The 25,474-nt window shown below is 34.3% G+C and overlaps 1 protein-coding gene across 1 annotated transcript in view; it reads left to right on the top strand.

Annotated features, from left to right (window-relative positions):
• TMPRSS15 (transmembrane serine protease 15) overlaps positions 1-25,474 on the top strand; it is a 159,430-nt gene that overhangs the window by 30,897 nt on the left and 103,059 nt on the right. The window contains exons 8-11 of the mRNA XM_058296480.1: positions 5,414-5,522; positions 11,872-11,978; positions 23,663-23,803; positions 24,498-24,647. Of these exons, the coding sequence (XP_058152463.1) occupies positions 5,414-5,522; positions 11,872-11,978; positions 23,663-23,803; positions 24,498-24,647 (507 nt within the window). The remainder of the gene's footprint in view (positions 1-5,413; positions 5,523-11,871; positions 11,979-23,662; positions 23,804-24,497; positions 24,648-25,474) is intronic.

Below are 25,474 nucleotides of genomic sequence, written 5' to 3'. Positions count from 1 at the left end.
TTAAGGTTTTATGAATAAAAATACAATTTTTATTTGCAAATTTTGGCAGCTGACATGATGATGATTATGATGACAGAGATGATATGTCGTATTTACAACATACTAGTCATGGCTCTACATCTCTACTCTTTGGCATATCTTGTGATTTATGTCTGGCTTCTATTTAGGAAACTTTCCTGGAAAGCAGCTTTCTTCTAACTGGGTAATTTATTTCTGTGCGTAACATACATACATTTAATGCAATGTTTACAGACTAAATGTAGGAAGATGTAGGTAATCAAAGTGAATAATTACTTACAGAATTTTACCATATAATTTTTTCTTGAAAAATTAAGCAGAAAGCATGAATTAGATATTTGCCTGGTGTTGGTTATGATTGATTTTGAAATTGACCATGAGCGCAATTAGTTCCTAAAACATGTTTCTGGCCATTGAAGGCTGAGTTACTATTTGATACAATTTGGTCTTCTTGATTGATATTACTTGAAGGTGAATGGTCCAGTTTCAACCAAAGTTAAAAAAAAAGTTCACCTATCCACTTGGTACTTACCTTAAAAGACAGACATTTGGTATTTTCCCCACTATCAACAAAAGGCACATCCACTAAAGATACTTTTACTAAGCTACCCCAATTCAGCGTTTTGGTTAATAATCAAACCTTCAAATTTTAACTACATAATTTGAAGTACACACTGAGCACACTGGAAGAAAATCTAGGTTACAGAATATTTTAATCTTTTTTATATAGCTAAGTTACTAACAGGAGAAAAAAGCAACTTTCTTTTTCTCTCTCTCTTTCTTTCTTTTTTTTTTTTTTTCTGGTATGGCTTTCCCACAGGAAAACTCACAGTTTCCAAAACCTTTTCAGGGAAAATATGATACAAGTGTGCCATCATGAGGTAACAAAGGTGATGGTGATTTCTATTTCAGAATTAATGTTGTATGTCAAAGCTAGACACATAGCTTTGAGCCTATCTATTAATGATCAATAACCTTAAAGGTAGCGAAAGACATAGATAACATAAAATGAATCAAATAAACAGAAAATGTACCATGTCTACTTGTTCTTTAACTCTTTTGTAGCTCATAATTTTCATGAAGAATTACTCTAAGTGTATTGTATATTTTTAAATAATCATATATTCTAACAATTTGTCCTAAAATATAGTGATATAGCCATGAAATATTTTTCTGGGTAACTATCAATTTATAACCATGAATCTCAGCACTAGAACTGAATTTTCTAAATTTGGACACAAACAAAATGTATCACCATTTTCAATATCATGGAAATTTTTTGTTAATTGAACCTTAATATCAACTAGTTACTAACTTCCTTAAGCCACGAGATTTTTATTTTCCACATTTCTTGACCCTCTTATTTATTTCTACTTTAAAGTTAGCATTACTTCTATCTTGATAAATTTAAGTTCTTTGTGGAATAAGGTAGTGGACAAATCCATTTGTCATTATCCAGCTAGGATTCAGGAGTATAAATTGCTTTATTCATCATTTAATCACTGGTGTTGGTAATCTCATAAAACCTAGTGGCACCAACCTGAACTTTAGTAACCTAACGTCCAAATGAAAGCCCTTGTCCATCAATCTACATTTACAGGAAAAAAAAATTCATAGATAAATTTAAGAGAATCTTCTTAATATGAAATTAACATTTGCTCTGTTTTTTTTCCTCCAGATGTGAGTTCTAATTCTAGTCTATGTTATTGATAGAATCACATTAATGTTGACTTCCTCACACGGCGTCCTTTTTTAGTTGTTAGTTATTTAGGCTTGCACAAAATATAGCTGACTATAGCTGAAACAGGATTTCTTTAAATTGTTTTTCTCTTTTGATTAGAATTGCATCAGCAAGAATGTTCACTTTTTAGCTGACCTATGAAAGGAAAGATGCTGACTCACAGCGTTTAGGACGACATGCAGGTCTATTTGGAAGCAGGCAAATGTCTGCGTGGTCGCATGCCTCCTATATATGCGCACAATAGACTTGGTGGTTGGGCATAGATCACACTTGATCTTGTGCCCGCCGGAAACACCAATTAGTAAATATTGAGCCAGCAGAGGGAGCTCTAAATAGGTCCAAAGCTTATAAGCGAGCAGAATTTCATTAGACTTTACTGAAAGTGCAAAAGAATGACTGATAGTATTTGACAGACTATCTCCCTTCATATTTTTTTTTTCTGATGATGCACTAGAAAGCAATGTTGGTTCTAAAAAGTCATAAGCTGGAACACCCAGCAATCCTACTCAGCCACGTCTGAGCTTTATCTGTTTTGTGGAAAGCCTATGCTGTTTCATATTGTTGTATGTAAAATTAGGTTCTCCAAAACGTAACCTGAAATTAAATGAAATAATGTATGAGAAATCCCCTAGTACAACATGAAATGATAATATTTTGGCATTCGGAATGTTTCCATTCTAAGTAGTTTGTTATTATTATTAGTTTATTTTAAATACTTTCAGGAATATTTTTTCTCACCTTTCCTTGCATACCGGGATTCAACAGAGGCTCCTTAGAACAGAACTTGACCTCCACACTCACGTTGCCACTAAAATTTAGCAACTTCATTAAACACTGGACAGGAAAATGATCATATCCATCACCTCCCTCCCCCTCAAATCTTAACAATTTAATGCAATGAGCTTGCTGGGAGCGCCACTCTGCCCAAACATTTATGGGAGCCAGCTTCTTTTCTGCCACCTCTAGCCCTCCCAGAGTTCTCCAGTGAGTTATCTGCAACCCGCTGACAGGCAGGGAAGACTATTACAGACTTTTAGAAACCACATAGGGTAGTGAAGAAAATCACTTCCACAATACTTTATTGCCCATACTCGGTCACATGGGCCCATCTGATTGTGAGGAATTCTGGGAAGTGTAGTTTAGTCATGTGCCTCGGAACGGAAACAGGGTTGGGAAAATAGAACAATTTCTGCTACCAGGGACATAAGTCAGCTGTTTGTAAAATTCTTAATCTTTTGCCCAGCACAAAGGTGTTATTATCTTTTCCAAAAAATATGTAGTAAATGGATAAGGAGAATTACTAAAATTTTACCAGCTTTACAAATAGATTCAAAAAATTCTGAAATAGATTTTTTGTTCCCTTTTTCTCACTCTCTTTTCTTTTTTGCTTCCTCGTGTTTATTGTGGAATGCTATTGCAAACATGATTCATATTCTATGTTTAAGGACATTGGAAAAGGTGGGATTTTTAAAAAATTTAATTTCCTGGTTCTTGTCATTTAGATGTGTTTTGGTTTATGTTGTTTTGCTTTTAACTCAGACAGTGGGTGATGTCTCTTCTGAGAGCTCTATGTTGTGGTTTTAGGCAGTAGATCATTTTATACTCTGGAGTCAGATTGCCTGACTACGAGTAGCCACTTTTGATTTGGGAGATCTTGGGCTTACTACTTAAGTTCTGTGTGCCTCAGTTTCCCACCTTCAACTTCATAGAGGTTTACTGTGTAGTTTACATTTATACACAACTTAAATGACTTTAGAACCTTGACTGGCACATAGTAAACACTCTATAAGAGCTTGAAGTTATATTTTAAGACTGGTAGAATTGACTGTTCTACCTCATAGTCATAATTTAAATATAAACTATTTACAATAGCAGTGACCTTCATTGCAGTTGGGTCCATGTATTAGTCAGCCAAAGGAGTGCTGACGCAAAGTACCAATTATCTGTTGGCTTTTATAAAGGGTAGTTATTTGAAGTAGAAGGTTACAGTTACAAGGCCCTAAAGAGTTCAAGTTGGGGTACCATAAGAGGCACTTCCTCACCAAAATCTGTCGTGTTGAAGCAAGATGGCGAGTGATATCTGTGAAGATTCAGCCTTCCTCTTTCCTCTTAAAGTTCATGGGCCCAGCTCCTTCTGATCTCAGCGGTAGACTGGAGGGCTTGCCTCTCTTCCCAGGGTTTTCTCAGTGTTGCAAAATATCAGGCTAATGCTCATCTCTCTGCAGTGTCTATTGAGCTTGTCTTTCTTCCTCTGTATTTCCCTGTGTATCTACTTCTGTGTGTTCACCTAATTGAGTGTCCATTTATATAGCCCACAAAGGGGACAGGAACACAAATTGAGTCGCCCTAATAATGTAGTTGAATCAGAGACCTAATCTTAACGTAATTTAATCAAAGAATCTCAGATATATCTAATACAATCGAAGGGAATCAGGCCCAGAGGAACAAACCAGTTTACAAACAGAATCAATATCTCTTTTTGGAATTCATAAATAATGTCAAACTGTCACAGTCCATATTGTTTCTTGATAAATACTCAATATGTCATATAAATTTCAAGCAGACACTGTTTTTGTTTTTATGGCCATTAAAGTTAATGAATTAATTGTCTTATTAATTTGCCCCATGGTTAGAGATAAGGTGAGGCAGTCAAGGTGTAAAGGAGGAGATTTTTCTTTCTCAACAAGAAAGTTAGTTAACTCCGCCATAAAAACCACATATTTCTGCCTTTTATCTTCAAATTGTGACACTTTAGTCTTTCTTTGTTTTCTGCAGTAAAAGTTAGACATGATTTTACTCTTTCAACAAGCCATGATTTTCTCTATTTTCCTGAGGTTTGTGTTGGATTGATTAGAATTTAATCCTTGTTTCTCAGTTTGTTGTTTTTCTACTCTTTTTTTCCCCTTTCAGCCTGGGAATCAGTATCAAGTCACAAAACAGTTCAGTTCCTAGATCATTTTTCTTAAACAGACTTTGAATCTTAAAATTTACTTAACAAAGTAAATTTTTATGCTTTAAAAAAATTACCAAGCATAGCAACAAGTTAAAAAAAAAAAACAACAGAATTTTTACCAAGATTTCTGTGTGCTCTTTAATTTTCACCTAATTTCTTTCCTTCATATAAAATACTTGTACCCTACAGTAGCTTGTATTTTGTAACATAACAGATGGCTGTAAAGTGTTATAATGTGATTTTTCATCCATTAATTTAGTATTATTCTAGTGTTCAGATTCAAAGAGCAACAATTTAATTTCGACAAATTTATTTGCTTTCGATAAATTTCTGGAATATGAGAAATTAGCAACCTACCCAGAGAAAAAAGATACATTCTAGGAGTCATTCTTTTAGAATATGGTGTCACCCCAATTAAATACCTAAGTTTATAGAAAAAAAATGTAAGAAAGATTATGAAACTCAAATGGATTTTTAGTTCATACCTTACATAAGAGTATTTGAAAATGCCTAATATGATTTTAGACATGAGATCTGATTAACTCCCATTTGATCACTTCAGTTTCAGAAGGTAACCTTGTACAGAATAGATTCAGCAATGTGTGCTCTGTGAAGGGTTTGTTATCCAATTTGAATTCCATTTTATTTAAGAAACATATCTAAGATTGTTTTTGTCTAATATTAATTGTCATTTTTCACAGCTACAGTGTGTGATGGAAGATTTTTGCTAACTGGATCTTCTGGGTCCTTCCAAGCTGCCCATTATCCAAAGCCTTCTAAAGGAAGTGTTGTCTGTCAGTGGATTATATGGTAATATATCAATTTCTTTTTTCTGTTAAGTCAGAAAATCTTTCTCTGATTCACTATGTCGTACCACTTCCATAGGGTATGTTTTTTCCAATCATTGTGTTCATTAACAATGAAGCAAAGCTTTATCAACTACCAAGCTGTCCATGTAGTTTATTTCTCTTAACCTTTGTAAAAAGTATTCTTCCCTATGAACAAGACTGTCTAATAAATGAGGCCATCTCTTTAGGCTATGCAGTAAATTTTATTCTGTGATCTATAAATCGGGTACTGGTGAACAACACATGTATGATTGTGTCTCTAGAGAAATGGAATTTCATACCATCTACAACTGGTTACAGAATGGTTTTCTGTTGTTATGCCAGCATCTTTATGAAAATCTCCTGTGAGGTGATTCAGTCACAGCAGATTAAGAGCTAGGTTCACTCTCTTCATAAATCCTTTTTGCTGTATCTTGAATGACACTTGGATCAGTTACTACGTATTTGAGCTCCAAGTTCTTAATTCAATTGACCAATCCAGTCGATATGATGATCAAACTAATCAGGCTGCTGATTGCTGATCTACTTCAATGTTTGCCTTATCTTATCTTTTCCAAAAAGGAGGAGTAGTTTGGGTTCTGACAGATATTCCAACGGGAAAAAAAAATTTCCTAGTCAAATAAAGATAAGGAATGTTGAAATAAACTCATTACAATATTTTAAAAAACTGAAGTCCTTCTGGTACTCTTAAATATGTTAAGATGCAATTAAATCTCCAAGAAATATCATTTCCTTTTAAGCCACTGAATATTTGCATTACAGAACACATGAAACGAGTCCCATGGAATTCACTTTGAGACATGGCATTGTAGTTAGTTTATTTCTTTTACCTTCTCTTAATAGCTGCATGGGATTTTGGTTTCCCATTCTTACCTATTCTATGATAATTTTAGTCACAATGATGACTCACTGTAAAACTAAAGAATCAGTATGAAGCTGAATAACCCTAGGTTCTTGCCAAACAAGAAACAGGAAATGGCTCCATAGAGGCTCACAAAGGTGGTTTTCTTGCATTCAGATACTTCAGAGATAAGATGGGCTATGAAGAGAAGATTATTCTAAACACATTTTCTTGGCATTATTCAGGGAGAGAGGAACATCTAGTTCTCTTTAATGAATGTCTATTTTTGAGCTTAGTCCCGTGTAAGACATGTGCTATAACTATGAGCACAATTTCCTCTCTTTTCATGCTCTAGACATGAAAGGACAAATTAAAATGGTAGCACTAAGGTTATAGTTTCCACTCCTAAAAATGAAGAATGAGTACATACTCAGTGTACTGAAAATGAATACAGAACACCTAAATGAAAACAAATAAAGGCTATTTATTCAGAGCTTGCTATAACAATGGAGTTAAGACACTATCACTTGCATTTAGCAGAGACTCAAAGGCTGGCAAAAGGGTAGAAAAGCTGTATGGTAGCAAAAAAGGGAGATCTCAGTTATGCTCTGTGTCTTGGTTTACCACTGCTGCTATGACAAATACCACACAATATGTCAGCACAAGCAATAGGAATTTATTGGTTCATGGTTTCAGAAGTTGAAAGTCCAAAATGAAGATGTGAACAAGTCCCTGTTTTCTCCCAAAGTTGGGAGTGTTCTAGTGATGACTTCCTCTATCACAAGGTGATGTCCTTGTTTTCATCCTGTGACTTTCTCTGATTTCCAGTGTCTAAGTCTTTTGGCTTCTCTGACTATGTCTGAATTTCCTTTCATTTTAAGGCCTCCAGTAATTTAGATTAAGACCCACCCTGATTTAATTTAGCCATATCTTAATTAACAATAATATTTTCAAAAGACTCTATTTACAAATGGGTTCACACTCACCAGAAGACAGATTAAGAACATACCTTTTGTGGAAGACAAATACTCTGATTAAAGGCTACTTGCTTGCAGAAGCTAGGGATAGGCTAACTAAATGCAGGTGTGTCTTATGTAGTTGGTTAGAGGAGCATACATGACTTTCTCTGGCTGGTCACAAATTGGAAGCAGGGAAATAAATTGTGAAACTGTCAGTTATTGATCAAGTACTGGCTGTTTGGGTTGATTGTTACAAGAATTGTGGTTTAGCTTCCTGGACTGGTTGTAGACAAAGATTTCTGATTTGTTTCTTGGATCGGTTGCTACAGATAACCGATCAAAATTTCCTGGTCTCATTGTTGAAGATAGTGGGAGAAGTTCTATTTTATGTACAGTTTGGCTATTATTTGTATAGTCAGCCCCCCCCCCTCTCTCTGTATATATATATATAAATATTAACGTCAAATTTTCAAAGACAAATTTACAAATGGCTGTTAGCATTACCTACAATGAAAATGAAAAATAATCTTTACTTAAAATGTCAATAGAAATCTTTAGAAAAATCTTAAATTACTTCCACTGAAAATAGAAAGAACATATGAATCCTTAGTAATCTGGAGCCTTAAGTATACAATGTTTTCTTTATGTTGTCTTTGGAATTGTATTAATACCAATAAAATACTTCAGTTTTTAAATACAATTGCTAAAGTTGAGGAATGAGCAAGCATAAGAGGCAAATGCGACTATGGACTAGTGTAGACTTATTATTATTATAGCATTGGAAGAACTTTTATCATTGCTATAACGTCAGTGGTCACTAGAGGTTCTGAGGGGAAGGAGATGGAAGAATAGGTGTAACGTGTGGGCATTTTGGGGACATTAGAATTGTCCTCCATGACATTGTAATGACAAATACAGGTCATTATACATTTTGTCAAAACCTATAAAATCGTGCAGGGCAAAGTATAAACTATAATGTAAACTATAACCCATGGTTAGTAGCAATGCTTCAATATGTGTTCATCAATTGTAACAAGTGTACCACACTAATGAAAGATGTTAACAGGCGAAGATGTGGAAGGGGCAAACAGTGGGTTATATGGATCCCATATAATTTTTATGTAACCTCTATGTAATAATCTAAAGTTTCTTTTGAAAAATAATTTTAAAAAATAAAAAAAAATCTGTAAAAATATCTACTTGCTAATAAGGGTAGCTCAAATTTAGAGCAGAACACAATAAATTAGTGGTATAATGATAATATCATTTATGTAATGCCACCCTATATCAATTAAGATTTTGTATAATACTGTTTTTTGCTTCCTTTTCCATTACTTAAAATTTAAAGCTATTTTAACATTTCTGTTATTTTTTATTTTTTATTTTTTTAAAGATTTATTTATTTATTTAATTCCCCCCCCTCCCCTGGTTGTCTGTTCTTGGTGTCTATTTGCTGCGTCTTGTTTCTTTGTCTGCTTCTGTTGTCGTCAGTGGCACGGGAAGTGTGGGTGGCGCCATTCCTCGGCAGGCTGCTCTTTCTTTTCACGCTGGGCGGCTTTTCCTCACGGGCGCACTCCTTGCGCGTGGGGCTCCCCTACGCGGGGGACACCCTTGCGTGGCAGGGCACTCCTTGCGCGCATCAGCACTGCGCATGGCCAGCTCCACACGGGTCAAGGAGGCCCGGGGTTTGAACCGCGGACCTCCCATATGGTAGACGGACGCCCTAACCACTGGGCCAAAGTCCGTTTCCCAACATTTCTGTTATTGATGAACTTAAAACTTGAAGAAATCTAAAATGTTTACTCAAAATAAATGCTCATGAAATTATGATCTTTTTAACATATAGTCTAACTTTTTATCTTCTCACAACTGATTACTGCACTAGAGATACATTAGAGTTTGTTCCTCCTAATGGTGGGCAAAATGGGAGTAAAACAATTTTTAAAAATTCCTTAAATGGAAGACCAATAAAATAGTGGAGAAATGGTTAAAATGGAATTACGTTTGAGATAGACCACCTGCCTTGGAATGACCATACTTAACTTAGTGGCAAGGAGATGGGTGTGCTGAAGGCATTCTGTGTGGGTTCAAATTCCAGCTTCTTCATATTCATGATTTGTGGTCTCAGGCAAATGACAACCACTTTGACCCAAAATTCCTATATCTACAATTAGATTTCAACATCTCAAACCACCAGGGCTAAAGTCATCACTAAATGTGATAATAAATGCAAAGGGCTTAGCCACATATTAAGTGCTCAATAAAAGTGGTCTATAAAAATAGTTACCAGACAAAAAAATGCCAAGTATAGAAATTAGACTTAGAAAAACATTAATTCCCTTCAAAAAATCATAAGATAACTATGATGCCTAATATTGTAGAAACATCAGAATATATTCCCCAATTAATCTTACCTTTATAATTGCCTGTGCTTTTATTGCAAGTGAGTTGAATTTTACGGATCAAAGTAGAAAATAGGACACACTCGTTCCTTTCTTCTCCTTCATTTATCTATTCTGAGAAGGTAAAGGATCCCTGTACACAAAAGTTCCTAGAGAGCTATTTTTAAAACCCTTAGTTCCATAGCTTGAAAGCAACTTTGTATGAAGAACTCACTAAACTTTTATCTGGATACAACAAACCTTTAACTAAGAGAAAACAGAATTTATCCCTGACAGCTGCTTCATTTCTTCTGCTTCTGTTTTTTTCAGCTTTGATTTTGGATGCCCTAAAAGTCTAACTAGCAGGTCCACTCTACCTCTCCCTGAACTGATCTTAACAAGAGTTAGATTAGAGTTAATATAAACAGCCATCACCATCAGCTTTGCTCCCTTCTGAATCTGGGCTGGGAAGATTCAGCCATGGCTCTTGCTTCCTCATGTTGCTCTCCTCACCTCTGCTCATCTCCTTTAGCTATCACAATCTCTGATAGTAACCCGTACATGAGACATCCCCTGCATCTGCCTATTTTATTCCAGTGGCCCTCAAACATGGAAGCACTTTGCATTCACCTATGCAGCTTTTAAAAATATAAATACTAGAATATACTTTAGACCTGTGAGTCTGGTATTTGGGGTTGAGATTCATTTGTCTCTATTTTTTTTTTAAACAACCAACCATTTCTCTAACTTTATCTCCCTGGATTCTGAATCCTAGGTATCTTTGCTTAGATATCTTTGTAGCACTATCCTCAGTACTGAAGACTAAACAACACCTCTTAAACCCAGCCCATTGACCAGGATTCTAATCACTGCTGAACAAACCTGAGTACTTGACACAAATAGCCATTTCCCAACCATGAACTTAAGATGTTCTAAAACTAACAGTGTGGTAAATATCCACAATCTCCTGATTGGCTAGGCTAGCAGAAAGTCAAGATTTCATGTCCTGGGCCAGTAGTCTTTGTTCAGCCAGGATCCTCCAAAACCAGCCTCTGAGACCAGGTCAGTTCCCAAGGCTCTTGCCAGGCTTTGGAACCTAAATCTCCTCATATTATTAGTCCTTTCTAGCCAAGCTTCTCGATCCTTCTGCAGATTATCCATCCTGTCTCATGTCCAAGCAATCTTAGACACTAAACAAACCCTATATATCACTTTCACATTTATTTTATCTGCCACCCCTTCTTCAGAAGAATACAGGAGAACTTTGGACCTCTGAAACACTGCAGAAGCATTCACATTTCTGAACCCACCACTTCACTGGGACATTGGAGCTGTTAACCAAGGGTTGCCCTAAGTACTTCATATTTTCCCCAAAATTAATTTCTACAAATGAAAATCTTATATTTAAATATCAAATAGAAGTTTCTAATGAACCTGTCCAACTTTTATTTGTATTTTCTTATACTGGCAACTACACACACTAATTTGTTCTACCAACAAGCATATACTAGCTTTTATAAAATACTAGAGAATCAATTAGGAATATATTAATTTTTGTCTATGATTCACAGAAATTCTGGTAGGCGAAGAAATTAATAGGCCAAGAATTGCAGAATGTGATAGTTGCCACCACATAACATGGGCAATGTGATATTTCCACTCTAAGTAAAAGGTTAAAGTTTGACAAAAATCCAGATTCTTTCAATATGTTGCTTGTCTACTCTCACTTGCTTTAAAAGGAAATGATTCTGAGGATTAATAAACGTACCTATACATAGTAAGGGAAAATACTGAAAATTATACGTAATTTGTCTTAAAACTATTTGAACTGAAGAAGTATTCAGGTATCAATTGTACTGGTCTCTGCCTTTTTAGTCTAATTGCCTAAAAAAACCCTTTATATACAAATATCCAGATGAAAAATCAGCTTTGGATGTTATAGTTTATATATTCTTCCCATTTTGTTATGTTACATATAATTTTATCTTTTCAAAGTATAATTAAGCATAATAATTGAGCCTAAATTCATTTGAAACTAGTTTGAAATGTCTGTAAGAAATACATTTAAATTCTTGAACTCATTAAGAATTGTGACGTTTCTGATTGTCTATTTTTTTGTTTTTAATTTAGGGTAAACCAAGGACTTTCCATTAAACTAAGCTTTGATTATTTTAATTCATACTATACAGATGTGCTAAATATTTATGAAGGCATAGGGGCCAGCAAGATTTTAAGAGGTAAGTTAAAGCAACTATACAATCCATTATTAAATTGAAAACATGTGGGAAATATTTTGGAGTGATGTTTTTCCCTTTTATTTTGAACTGATCATGGTCTTTTATTTGATGTCATGGAAAGAAACAAGCATAACTGGTCCTCATTATAAAAACTAGGAATTCAATGCTCTATGTAATTTTCCTACTAATAAAACAGATACTGTTTCACATGAGCCTCTTTTAATTAATTACATAGAATTCAGAAAAAGAAATATAAATATATCTTTGGTAAGCATACGTTGTTCATGTGTTACATGCCATTAAGCAAACTGAGACAAACCATAAAAGTTACTACTCTGTTTTTCTTCACCATAGTGTAGGTTGTCTCTATTTTTATACTCTGTGTATACTGCTCATTAGTCTCTTGCAAGACTGTTACTAATAAAGGGGTAAAAGAGTACATAGCATAGGATGTACGCTCAATAAATGGTGGTGTGGATAGTACTTTTATTATTACATAACCATTATTATTACATACATCATTGCTACCAGGACACTGATAGAAGCTGAAAAGAGGACAGGGAATGGTGTTAATTATATACGTGTGTTCACCCACTTTATTTTATATGGTCCCAAGAGGCAAAGACCTAGTCATAGTAACCAATAAAAGTAGAGACAAAATTCCAGGAGGAAATAAAATGAGGGTGATGAAGAGAATGAAAGATGGCATCCAGGAAATTACTAGTTTTCATCACATTTTGGAGGTATTGCCAAATGTAGAGCTGAGATAAAGTTGGTAACAACAGTTATTAGTTTAATAACTGTGTTTACTTTAGTAAGTTTGACTTTTAAGTTGTACTTGTGGGTAAGAAAAAGTGAATCCTATATAATAAAATGGTTTTTTAAAAAATTAACAACTTTATTTCAAATTCACAAAAATAAAGGAACAAACAAGGCCACTTAACAAGTTATGGAAGCATTACTCTTAAAAAGTTCTTTTTCAGGCACTTTTACCTCATCTGATTCCATCTGCTAGTTCAGTTTTTCCTATACTGTTCAGAAAGTTACATAGATGAACACAGATTAGTTAAATGATTTTGTTAACTTCTTCTTGTTAATTAAAAAGTATAAAAAGGAAAAAATGTTTAATCTTACTCATATCTCACAAAATCAAACTCCATATTCTTTTTTACCCTTAGAATTAATAGAGTACCAACTTTACTTTTGCTACAAAAAGATTATAATGTTGTTGTTAACTATAGTCCATAAATTACATTATATTTTCCCATGTATTACCACATTCTTAACACCCTGTAGAACACCTTGCATTTATATTATTAATACAATCCTTAACCACTTCCAAAATCATTGTTATTCACTCCCAATATTATCCTCCAGCTGTCCTCCAACTAACAAAATCTTCCTAGACTACTCCCTTAAGCCACAATCACATCCATAAATCAACACTATTTATTACATTCATTGTAAGTGTTATCATCAAGTCCAGTTTACATTTGACCTTATTAAACATTCTACATACATCCAGTATCACCTCTCCCTTCTTATCTCACATTTCATCTCCACCATCTTACCTTCTTAGTCCAACTACATATGTCTACTCATTGTATTTAATTCATATCAGTGAGACCATACTATATTTATCCTTTGTGTCTGGCTTATTTGACTCAACATAATCTCCTCAAGATTCCTCCATGTTGTCATGTGCTTCCACAGTTGATTTCTTCCAAGAGATAAATAATATTCCATCATATGAATATACCACATCTTGTTTATCTATTCATCAGTTAGCAAACATTTAGGTTGTTTCCATCTGTTAGCAATAGTGAATAATGCTACATCCTTGCTTTCAGTTCTTCTGAATATATTCCTAGGAGTGGAATTACTGAATTATATGGAAATTCTATATATAGTTTCCAGAGGAACAGCCAGATCATCTTTCACAGAGGTTGCACCATTTTACATTCCCATCAACTGTGAAGAAGTGTTCCTATTTTTCCACATCCTCTCCAGCACTTGAAGTTTTCTATTCTTTTAATAGTGGCCATTCTGTATGGTGTAAGATGATATCTCATTCTAGTTTTGGTCTGCATTTCCCTCATAGTTAGTGACGTTGAACATCTTTTCATGTGTCTTTTAGCCATTTGTATTTCCAATTTGGAAAAATGCCTGTTCAATTCTTTTGTCCATTTTTTAATGGGATTGCTTGTCATTTTGTCATTAAGTTGTATGATCTCTTTAAGTAACATGGAAATCAAATCCTTATCAGATATATTCATCTTTGAAGCCATCTGGTCCTGGACTTTTCATTTTGGGGGGGTTATGATAACAGTATCAGTGTCTTTACTTGTGATTGGTTTGTTAAGGTTTTCTATTTCTTCCAGGGTCAATGTGGTTCATTCATGTGTTTCCAGAAATTTCTTCATTTCATCAAAAAAGACAATTTTGATGAAATGAAGAAATTTCTGGAAACACATGAATGTTTGTTGGCATGCAGTTGTTCATAGTATCCTTTTATGATCTCTTTTATTTCTGCTGGGTCAGTGGTAATGTCATCTTTCTCACTTCTGATGTTATTTATGTGTATCTTCTCTCTTTTTCTTTGTTAATCTAGCAAATGATTTATCGATTTTTTTGGTCTTCTCAAAGAACCAACTTTCAGTTCTGTTTCTTTTCTCTATGGCTTTTCTCTTAATTTCATTCATTTCTGTTTAGTGTTTATGATTTCTCACTCTCTGTCTTGCTTTGGCATTGGTTTGCTGTTCTTTTTTTAATTCCTCCAGAAGTGAAGTTAGGTTTTTGATTTTAGCTCCTCCTTCTTTTTAAATAAAAGCAATAAGGGTTATAAATTTCCCTCACAACACTGTCCTTGTTGTATCCCATAAGTTTTGGTATATTGTATTCTCATTTTCATTAGTCTTGAGGTATTTACTGATGTTTCTTGTAATTTCTTCTTTAGCTCACTAATTAAGATTGTATTGTTTAATCTACATATATTTGTAAATTTTCCCTTTTTCCAACTGTTATTAACTTCCACCTAATTCCATTATGATCAGAGAAATTGTTTTGTATATTTTCAATATTTTAAATTTACTACGATCTGACTTAAGTCCCAATATATGGTCTGTCCTGGAGGAAAAGCCATGAGCACTTGAGAAGAATGTGTATTCTGAAGTTTTTTGATTTAATGCTCTATAAATATCTATTAGATCCAGTTCATTTATCATATTTTTCAATCTTTCAGTTTCCTTATTTATCCTTTGTCCAGATGTTCTATCTAATCCTGAGAGTGAAGTGTTGAAGTCACCAATTATTATTGTAGAGACATTTATTTCTCCCTTCAGTTTTGCCAATATGTGTCTGATACATTTTGTGTCGTCTATGTTAGAAGGAAAATTATTTTTCATTGTTATTTCTCCTTGGGAATTTGTCCCTTTTATTGATGTATAGTAATGTAGTAACCTTCTTCATCAATTTAATCCCTTGGCTTTCTGTTGTCATATCTTACTATTGTCTGTATTTTAATCCTTTCAATTTCTCTTACTTATGTTCTCATTTCTACATCTTCTCTAGGGCTCTGTCTTATGTTTTTCTATCAAGCTGTAACACACCCTTTAATATTTCTTGTAGATTCAGTCTCTTGGTAACGTACTCTCTCAATTTTTGTTTGTCTATAAAGACTTTAAACTCACCTTCATTTCTGAAAGATAGTTTTGCTGCATAAAGAATTGTTGGCTGACAGTTTTTGACTTTCAGTACCTTAAATATATCTTAACACTGCCTTCTTACCTCCATGGTTTCTGAAGAGAGATCAGCACTTAGCCTTATTAAGGCTGCCTGTAAGTAATGCATTGCTCTTATTTTGCTGCTTTCAAAACCCTATCTTTATCTTTGGCCTTTGACAGTCTGCATAGTAGATATCTCAGAGTAGATCTATTAGGACTTACTCTGTTTGGGGTATATTGTCCTTCTTGAATATTGATATTTATATCTTTCATAAGCGTTGAAAAATTTCTGTCAGTATATCCTCAAATATTTTCTACTCTTTTTCCATTTTCTTGTCATTCTGAGATACCTATACCATGTGTGTTTCTGTGTGTCATGTTGTCATTCAGTTCCCTGAAACTCTGCTAAACTTTTTGCATTCTTTTCTCTTTCCCCTCCTATCTTTTCAATTTCAAATATCCTGTATTTGAGTTCACTTACTCATTCTTCTAACATTTAAAATATGCTGTTAGATGTCTCTAATGTATTTTTTTTTGCTTTTTTAACAGATCAATTTTATTGATATATATTAATAAAGCATAAATCCATCCAAAGTGTACAATCAAATGTATTTGATATAATCACATATTTGTGCATTCATCACTTCAATCATTTTAGAGCATTTTCATTATCCCAATAATAATAATTATAAAATAATAAACAATAAACAAACTCATCACCTCTCAATCTCTCCATGCTTCCCCTGCTGTACATAACTGCTATTCTGTTTCCTTCTTTCTAGTATATTTGCATTCATATTTTGTAAAAAACAGTCTTATATATGTGAGATCACCTATATTCAGTTTTTATATGAGGTTTCACTATATTATATAGTCGCGTGTTACGTTTTTTAGCTTTCCTTCTAGTAATAAAAATATCCTTAGACTTTCCCTTTCAACCACTGTTATACCCAGATAAAAGCTCTTCTATCATGATTATAAACACTATGATGTGCTTTCACCATTTCCATTCATTTCCAAAGATTTACAACCATTTTACCAATTATGCACACAGATTAACCTTCAGCTTTCCATTCTCTACCCTCATTCTATTTTCTGGTGACTTGTATTCTAATTTTTGATTCCATGAATTAATTTAATTCATAATAGCACAATCATAGAGTATTTGCCCTTTTGTGTCTGGCTTGCTTCACTCAATATAATGTCCACCAAGTTCATCCGTGTTGTCATATACTTCATGAATTTATTTCTCTTTATTGCTACATAATATTCCATTGTGGGTATATACCACAATTTGTTTATCCATTCATTAGTTAATGGACACCTGGATTGCTTTTTCCAACCTTTGGTAATTGTTAATAAAGCTGCTATGAACATTGGTGTGCAGATGTCTGTTCATGTCATTAGTCCCAGTCTTTCTGGGTTTTTACCTAGGAATGGTATTAGTGGATCACATGGCAAGTCTATATTTAACTTCTTTAGGAACTGTCAAATAGTCCTCCACAGTGGCTGTACCATTCCACATTCCCACCAACAATGAATAAGTGTTCTTATTTTTCTTTGTCCTCTCCAACATTTACCTTTTTTCTGACTTTTTAATAGTGGGCAGTCTATTAGGTGTGAAATTATATCTTATTTTTAGTTTGATTTGCATTTCCCTAATTGCTAGTGATGTTGACCATTTTCTTATATGTTGCCTCACCAGTTTTATTCCTTCTTTGGATAATTTTCAAGTCTTAACCCAATTTTTAATTGGGTAGTTTGTCTTTTTATCATTGAGTTGTATGATCTCTTTGTATATCATGGATATTAAACTCTTTTCAGATACGTGATTACCAAATATTTTCTCCCAGTGAGTTGGCTGCCTTTTCACCCTTTTGACAAAGTCCTTTGAGGTACAAAGTGTTAATTTTGAGGAGGTCTTATTTGTCTTTTTTTTTTTTCTTTTGTTGCTCATGCTTTGGGTGTAAGGTTTAAGAAACTACTGTCTACCACAAGATCTTGAAGATGTTTTCCTCCATTTTCTTCTAGAAGTTATATGGTTGTTGCTTTTATGTTTAGTCCTTGATCTACTTTCAGTTAACTTTTGTATGAAGTGTGAGATAGGGATTCTAATGTATTTTTTTAAGATTTATTTTATTTATTTCCCCCCCCCTTCCCCCATTTCCCCCATTGTCTGCTCTTTGTGTCCATTTGCTGTGTGTTCTTCTGTGTCTGCTTGTATTCTCATTAGGTGGCTCCAGGAACTGATCCTGGGACTTTCCAGAATGGGAAAGAGGCGCTTACTCTCTTGTGCCACCTCAACTCCCTGTTCTGCTCTGTCTTCTTATTTTCTAGTCTCTGTGTCTCTTGTTGCATTATCTTGCTGCTCCAATTTTCAGCATCAGCCTGCACTCCTGTGCAGGGCAGCATTCCAGCATTGGGCAGCACTCTACATGAACCAGCTCACTGCATGGACCAGCTTGCTCTCACCAGGAGGCCCTGGACATCAAACCCTGAACATCCTTTATGGTAGATGGGAACTCAATAGGTTGAGCCATGTCTGTTTCCCTCTAATGTATATTTAATCTTATCTTTTGTGATTTTCATTCCCATAAGATCTGCTACTTTTCAGGCTTTCATTTTGTGCTTTATCCTCACACAGTTTCACCTTACTATCCTTTAACTCTTTAGTCATATTTTCCTTCATCTCCTTAAATTGATTAAGGAGGTTTGTTTGTACATCATTTATTAGTTGTCTTTAATCCTGAGTCTCATCTAGATTATTGGATTATTTCTTTGACTGAGACTTATCTTACTGTTTCTAACTATGGTTTCTAACTACTTTTGTTGGTACCTAGGCATCTACTCTGTTGATCAATTTTTCTCTCTTGCCTAGTGGTTTTATTTCATAGCTCTTCTCTGATTTTGAGTCTAATTTATTCTAAAAACTTTAATATTGCCCTATTTAAATAGTCAAAACTGTGGCAGGGTGGCTCTACTGGGATCCAACCAGGTCTATGATGACTGGAAAAGATTCAGGAGAGACCCGTTTATCTTCTTTCATTTTCCTTGCTGGATTGTAAATGACATACTTTGATAAACCCTTCTATGGACATGAATCATTCAATTTCCATTACCTTTTTTACACTAGTGACTTATGGTCGTTACATTCACCAAAGAGAAAGTATGGGCAGCCTTTTGCTGCACCCTCCTCTTCCCAGGGAGGAATCTGTCCTTTCCCATTTCTGTTGGCTGCTTAGCCTCAGGTTTTACCAAGGATGTTCACCTTGGGAGGGGGGGATGGATGACAGTCCCTGCTGCTGGGGCGTCAGCTCCTGATTTTCTCTTTTGCCTCTCCAACTCTATGTCCCTAATCCCACCTGAACTATGGTGTGCCACTTTCCTGGCCTGAGCCCCCAAAGTGGCTCACTCTGACTACTTCTAAGCCTTCTTCCCTATTTTGCAGGAGAGATGCACCCTGTCTGAGCTACTCTCCCACCACCTTGTATCAATACTCTCTAATAAAGTGTTATTGACTTAATGATTGATTTCAGAAATAGCCACAGGATAATAATAGCTAGAATTTATTGGTTGGCATTTGTGTGACTATCACTGTACTAAGTACTTTATGTGGATTTTCTTATTTAATATTGTCAATAACTCTGTAAATATTGCATCATATTTGAGAAAAATGAGATCTAAGAAGTTAAATGACCATAAGTTTACAAAGCTATCTAGTGTTGCAGGCAGACAATATCCAAACTCTGTGACTTCAAACACAATACAATTATTTTCCTCTGAAAGTCCTAAGTAAAAGTATAATGGTCAGTATATATAAAATAGATGAACTTCCTAGTAGTTCATATTTTGCTTAAGTAAATGGCTCAACCATTTTATAATCTATTCATTTCTGGTTAGTAAATCTAATTCCATAAAATCTTATCAACATAGATATTTACATAGGGAGATTAAAAAACATTCCAAAGAAATACCCCAAAGTCTAATATGATATTAATAATAAATTTTAGCATATATTGATATATTAAACATGCAAAGCAGTGGTCTCAACACTTGTTTAACCTAATAAAATTATCCCCCAAACCATAGTTTATTGCAAACCCTACTCTACATATGATGAAACTTAAGTTCTGAGAGGTTAACTATTTGCCCAGTAAGTAGTAAATATGTTGCTTTTATATACTTTTATTCTTCAAATACTTTGATATACCTAAACATTATTTTCATTTATTTTCATATGCTTAATCTGCCACTAATTTACAAATAAATCTTAGAATCATTGGTCATAATGATATGAATAATGCATCAATAATTACCATCAAAATTGCAATAAAAATTAATTATCTAAATATTTAAAATATATGAAAGTATATTTAAACTATAATAAATAAGCAGTTAATTATAAGGTCTTTTTGAAATATGACTATATTTTATAGGTTTTTAAATTAAACATATGAATTTTTATTGATAAATATAGGAAATATCTTTGGCTACTAAAATTAAATTCGATACTAAAAAATCATTTTTTAAAAGAAAGGCAATAATATCTTGCTTCCATCCTCCAGGTGCAACGGCAAGAACCAGGAAGGAAAGAGGGCCCAACAGTGGGGTCTTGATACTAATGGCTACACTTTTGAGCCTATGCACCTGCAATAAGAACAAGGCCTAGAGTAGCATTGTGCCTGGGGGTTTCCTTCTGACAGCCTTCATGTTACTCAAATGTGGCCACTCTCACAGCCAAACTCAGCGTGTAGATGTGATGCATTCCCCCCAGCGTGGGACACGACACCCGGGGATGAGCCTCCCTGGCACCGAGGGATCACTACCACATACTAGCTGAAGAAGCAACTAGAAAATGACCTTGAATTAAAGATTCAATGCGGAACAGCAGAATATACCTATCTACATATAATAACATGACTTCGGGAAGCGGTTTGACCTAATGTAAGGGGGAAATGGAAAAGAGAAATGAGATTATAAGGCTGTGAGTCTCTAAAAAAGAGTCTGGAGGTTGTCAGAAGGAATACCCCTATGTACAACTGAACAGAGTCTAAGAGACAGATAAGGTAGATACAACCCCAGGTATTGGTTCTTTTGAGGGATAAAGAGACCCACGGGTTCTATGGTCATGGCAGAAGGGGTTCACTGCCATGACAGATGGCCCTTTTTTGGAGCTGGTGTTTCTGCATGATGGAAATGGACTCAGAGGGGATCTCTTTTCACAAGACTTGCATGCTACTTTATTGGAATTGTAGTTGGTGCTGGGTTTAAAATATATGTAGGGGATTTGAATCTCTGGACTGATAATATGACACCCAGGCCCAGAGCCTCAACAGACTTCAGCTCCTACACTTTGACTTATTGGACTTACTCCACTCAGCTAACATGGAGTTGAAGAAGGTCAACCACCACAACATGGAGCCTAGAGTGTCTACAACTAGAAGCGGGAAGAGTGCATCCAGTACCCATGTGGAATCTAAGCCCTCACTTGACATAGGTGTGCAATGGACACAACCAATCCAATGTCCACAGAGAAAATGTGGAATGGGTGTGGGAACGGTAGCCATGGGGGCTGCTGGGTGTGGGGAACGGGAGGAAGAGATGAGATGTGGAGGCGTTTTCGGGACGTGGAGTTGTCCTGGATAGTGCTTCACGGACAATTACGGGACACTGTAGATCCCCCCAGGGCCCACTGGATGGAACGTGAGAGAGTCTGGGCTATGATGTGGACCATTGACTATGGGGTGCAGTGATGTTCAGAGATGAACTTACCAGGTGCAATGGATGTATCACGATGATGGGAGAGAGTGTTGCTGTGGGGGGAGTGGGGGGCGGGGGCGGTGGGGTTGAATGGGACCTCATATATATTTTTTAATGTAATTAAATAATAATAATAATAAATAAATATTAAAAAAATAATAATAATAATATCTTGCTTCCATTATCTAAAGTACTGTTGTATAATGTAAAAACTCAGTGACTGTTGATTGAAATTTAAACAGAAGTTTTATATTTCTGTATGTTTTATTACAGTAAGCAATCAGTGGAGATAAACAATATTCACCATAGCTAAAGTTACTTTTTATTAAAAGTAATAATACTTTTTATTGAATAATGCTGGTACTTTCCTTACCAATTCACAAGCCCATCTATTTTTTTGTAAACTCTTAAGCAAGTTCTTTTATGTTTGAGTTGCTTACAACATTTACTTTAGCTTAATTCCAATTCAGAATATAGATCTCAAATATTGTTCTTTTATCACATTACAAATATAGACATAATTAAATTAGGCTGTATAGGATTATCTGGAGAAATAATAAGGAAATGAAATCATCCAGTACCCTGAATATAAAATTCTTGTTATATTCTTGCTTAGGCATTTGTCAACATAAACAAATCTACAGCCATCTTTTGGTCATTTTTCTATAGCGATAGTAGTAATATAAAAGTTATATTGAGGATAATAAGTGTCAGAGAAAGATGGGCAAAACTTAGAGACAGTATGCAATAGGGTCTTCTGTAAAAAAATTATTGGATTGAAGAAGTCGGAGTAGGTTTACCTGAGAATTAATTTAAAAAAATATATTTCATTTAATTTGTAATGATAAAGGTATAATATTCAATCCAGTCATGGTAAAAAATATCAAAAGTGGCTATGACCAGGGTAAAAGACACTGTATGTGCTGATTACATGTTTGATTCAGAAAAAGATATAAATATTTTTGTACAACCTTACAGAAAGTCAACAAAAATGTCCTGGGTGGGCATAATTAAAGGGCTTTCAAATTGCCAAACCTAGAAAACATGTTTTCCAGTGCATAGCTATTATGCCCCTCTTTTTATCTCCATGTGCTTGGCTGGTATTCCATTCTTACAGGACAGCTGATGATGTAGCCTTACTAAAATATAGTTAAGTATTGTTTGAAACCATTCTTCTAAAACTAGAGTACACAAAGCTGTGCACAGATATAGTCAAAGCTTTATCTAATATACAAAGTACATCTTGAATTGTACATTTTTCTCAAAATGCAGAATGAAATAATATAGGCAAATAGTTTTCAAAGTTAGTCATTTTCAATAAAAGCCATATTTTCCTTAGACCACTTTTGTGTACACTCAGAGGTACCCATTCAATCACCTAAGTTGATAAGGGAATGTTATCAGTGGCTTCAAGCCTTGTCTCTCCCATAGGCTCTGGAAGTATGTGGCAGAATTAAAGATTCCTCACTCAGTACCTCCATGCTATTTCTCCCATTTTGAATAATTATACAATTAATTTTCTTTATAACCCACAAACCTGATTTTTTTCTAATAGGGGAACTGTGACTATTTCTTCACCATATCATTGGCACTTAACACCATCCAAACTCATACTGAGCACTCAAAAAGATGTTCATCGCATCTTTTTATCAAAAATCATTTGTAACACGTAAGGTGAAACTCCAATGGTAGAATTTTTACTTATATAAATTTGGTCAAATAAATATTTTTGTACTAGAACTGTTAAATCATTTTCTGTAGAATTTCTGTCGTCCCTGCCCATGACTATCCTTCCAAATTCCCCTGCATCTTAACTGTGCCGCCATTCTTTCCTTTCGCATAAAAGGGCCTTACTGTTAGGACAGAAATGAGTTCACACTTAAGTGTGAGTGCTTAGCAAGTCTATTAATTTGTGTGCTTCACAAGGAGATTTTCTTTTCAGTAAAGGAATGCATCTTTTCTTTTTATATGTATCTATAGTGCATATACCTGATAATAAAAAATAAAAAATACAGTTTTGTCTCAAACCATAAATATGTATAATAATTGGAATTTTCCTAGTGCTTGTCAGAAGAGGCCTTTCAATCAAAATAGCTTAATCATAGGGTTAATGCTTTTAATTAATCCAGTGATATTAGAAATAGAGATAGATGAATGATAGATGAGAGGTAGACATAAATGTTATTCATTTGTCTTTTGTAGCTTCTCTCTGGGAAACTAATCCTGGTACAATTAGGATCTTTTCCAACCAAGTTACTGCTACCTTTTTAATTGAGTCAGATGAAAGTAATTATATTGGCTTTAATGCAACATACACTGCATTTAACAGCAAAGAGCTCAACAGTAAGTATTATTTATTCTTTAGCTTTTGAATTTTCAGATGCATTAATATTATAAAAGAATGTTAAAAACAGCAGGACCTAAAATTTTAGAATAAGATTGTAACGTATTTCATTATACCAGTGTTTAATGAGTATCTCTATGTGTATCCTTCTACTTGATCAAAAAAATTAGAAATTAGAAAATAGTGCATGTTCTTCAGATGAGTTGAATAACCAATATGGGAAAGAATATGAATCAATAAAATCATTGATTGTATGTATTGAAAGTATTCAAGTAAAAAATATTAGTACAAAATTAATTCTGAGATTATCCCACATAATTTAAAGTCTTAAATGTAGTAACAGGAAAAGAAATATATGGAGCAAGGTTTGTTTGGGTAAATCAGTGTAGGCAAAATGTAAAAATTATATTAAAAAAACAATAAGTTTGCCTTTGCTAAAGCCCTGATGAAGTATTAAAAACAACAGCAACAACAACAACAAATAAAACAGAATTTAACACACAGTTGGCAAAAAGAAAGCTTTTCCTTTTTAAACTGGGTGGAATGAAACAGCTAAGATGGATGAAAAAGTGATTTTTTTCATGCCATATAATTATAAACTCTATAAGGTTAGATTATTTTAAATGAAATCTATTACAATTACTCACATTGTGGACCAAATTTGAGTGTTTTTCCTTTCTTTGTAATTCACAGATTTTGAGAAAATTAACTGTAATTTTGAGGATGGCTTTTGTTTCTGGATCCAGGATCTAAACGATGATAATCAATGGGAACTAATTCAAGGACCCACTTTTCCTCCTTTCACTGGACCAGATTTTGACCACACTTTGGGCAATAATTCAGGTATAATTAAGATTTTATTCATAAATCAAGAGGAAAGCAGTGTGTGTTCATCTGCTGTTTAAACTGAGCAGTATTAAATATAAGACGATCTTTTCAGATTTTCTTTCTTTAAAATCATAAAAAAATAAGTACATTTAAATGAAAAATGGTAATCAAATAAGAAAACAAAAATGTTTCAAGAAACATATTATTTAACCCAATATATACCATGTCAAAATGTACATGGAGGTCATCTGTGACCAAGAAACTTGGATTTTCACTCTTGATTTGCAACTAAGTGGACTTATGTTGATATTAGTTTTTCATAGCTTTGGTCTCTTTGCCTTAATTTCATTTTTTAGATTTCATTGCTGCTATAGAGAAATAAAATTGATTTCTGGATATTGGCCTTGTATCCTGCAAACTTTCTCAATTATTTTATTATCTCTACTATCTCTTTGAGGATTCCTCTAGGATTTTCTGTATACATGGTCATGTCATCTTTAATAGACAGTGTTTGAATTCCTCCTTTACAATTTGGATTTCGTTTCTTTTCCTCACCTAATTGCCCTGTCTGAAACCTTCCAGTGGTGAGAGTGGAGAATCCTGTCATGTTCTTCATCAGAGAAAAGCCTTCAGTCTTTCACCATTCAGAATGATGCTAGCTAAAGTTGTTGCATAGATGCTCTTTATCAGATTAAGAAAGTCTGCTTCTATTCTTAGTATATAAAATGCTTTTTTTTGCACATATTGAGATGACCATGAAGTTTTCCGCACTTTATTCTATTAATATGTTGCATTAGATGATTGATTTTTATGTGTAGTACCAACCTTGCATTCCTGGGATA

The sequence above is a fragment of the Dasypus novemcinctus genome, chromosome 4, assembly GCF_030445035.2.
Source record: "Dasypus novemcinctus isolate mDasNov1 chromosome 4, mDasNov1.1.hap2, whole genome shotgun sequence".
Taxonomy (NCBI): domain Eukaryota; kingdom Metazoa; phylum Chordata; class Mammalia; order Cingulata; family Dasypodidae; genus Dasypus; species Dasypus novemcinctus.
This window is presented reverse-complemented; position numbering and strand designations above follow the sequence as displayed.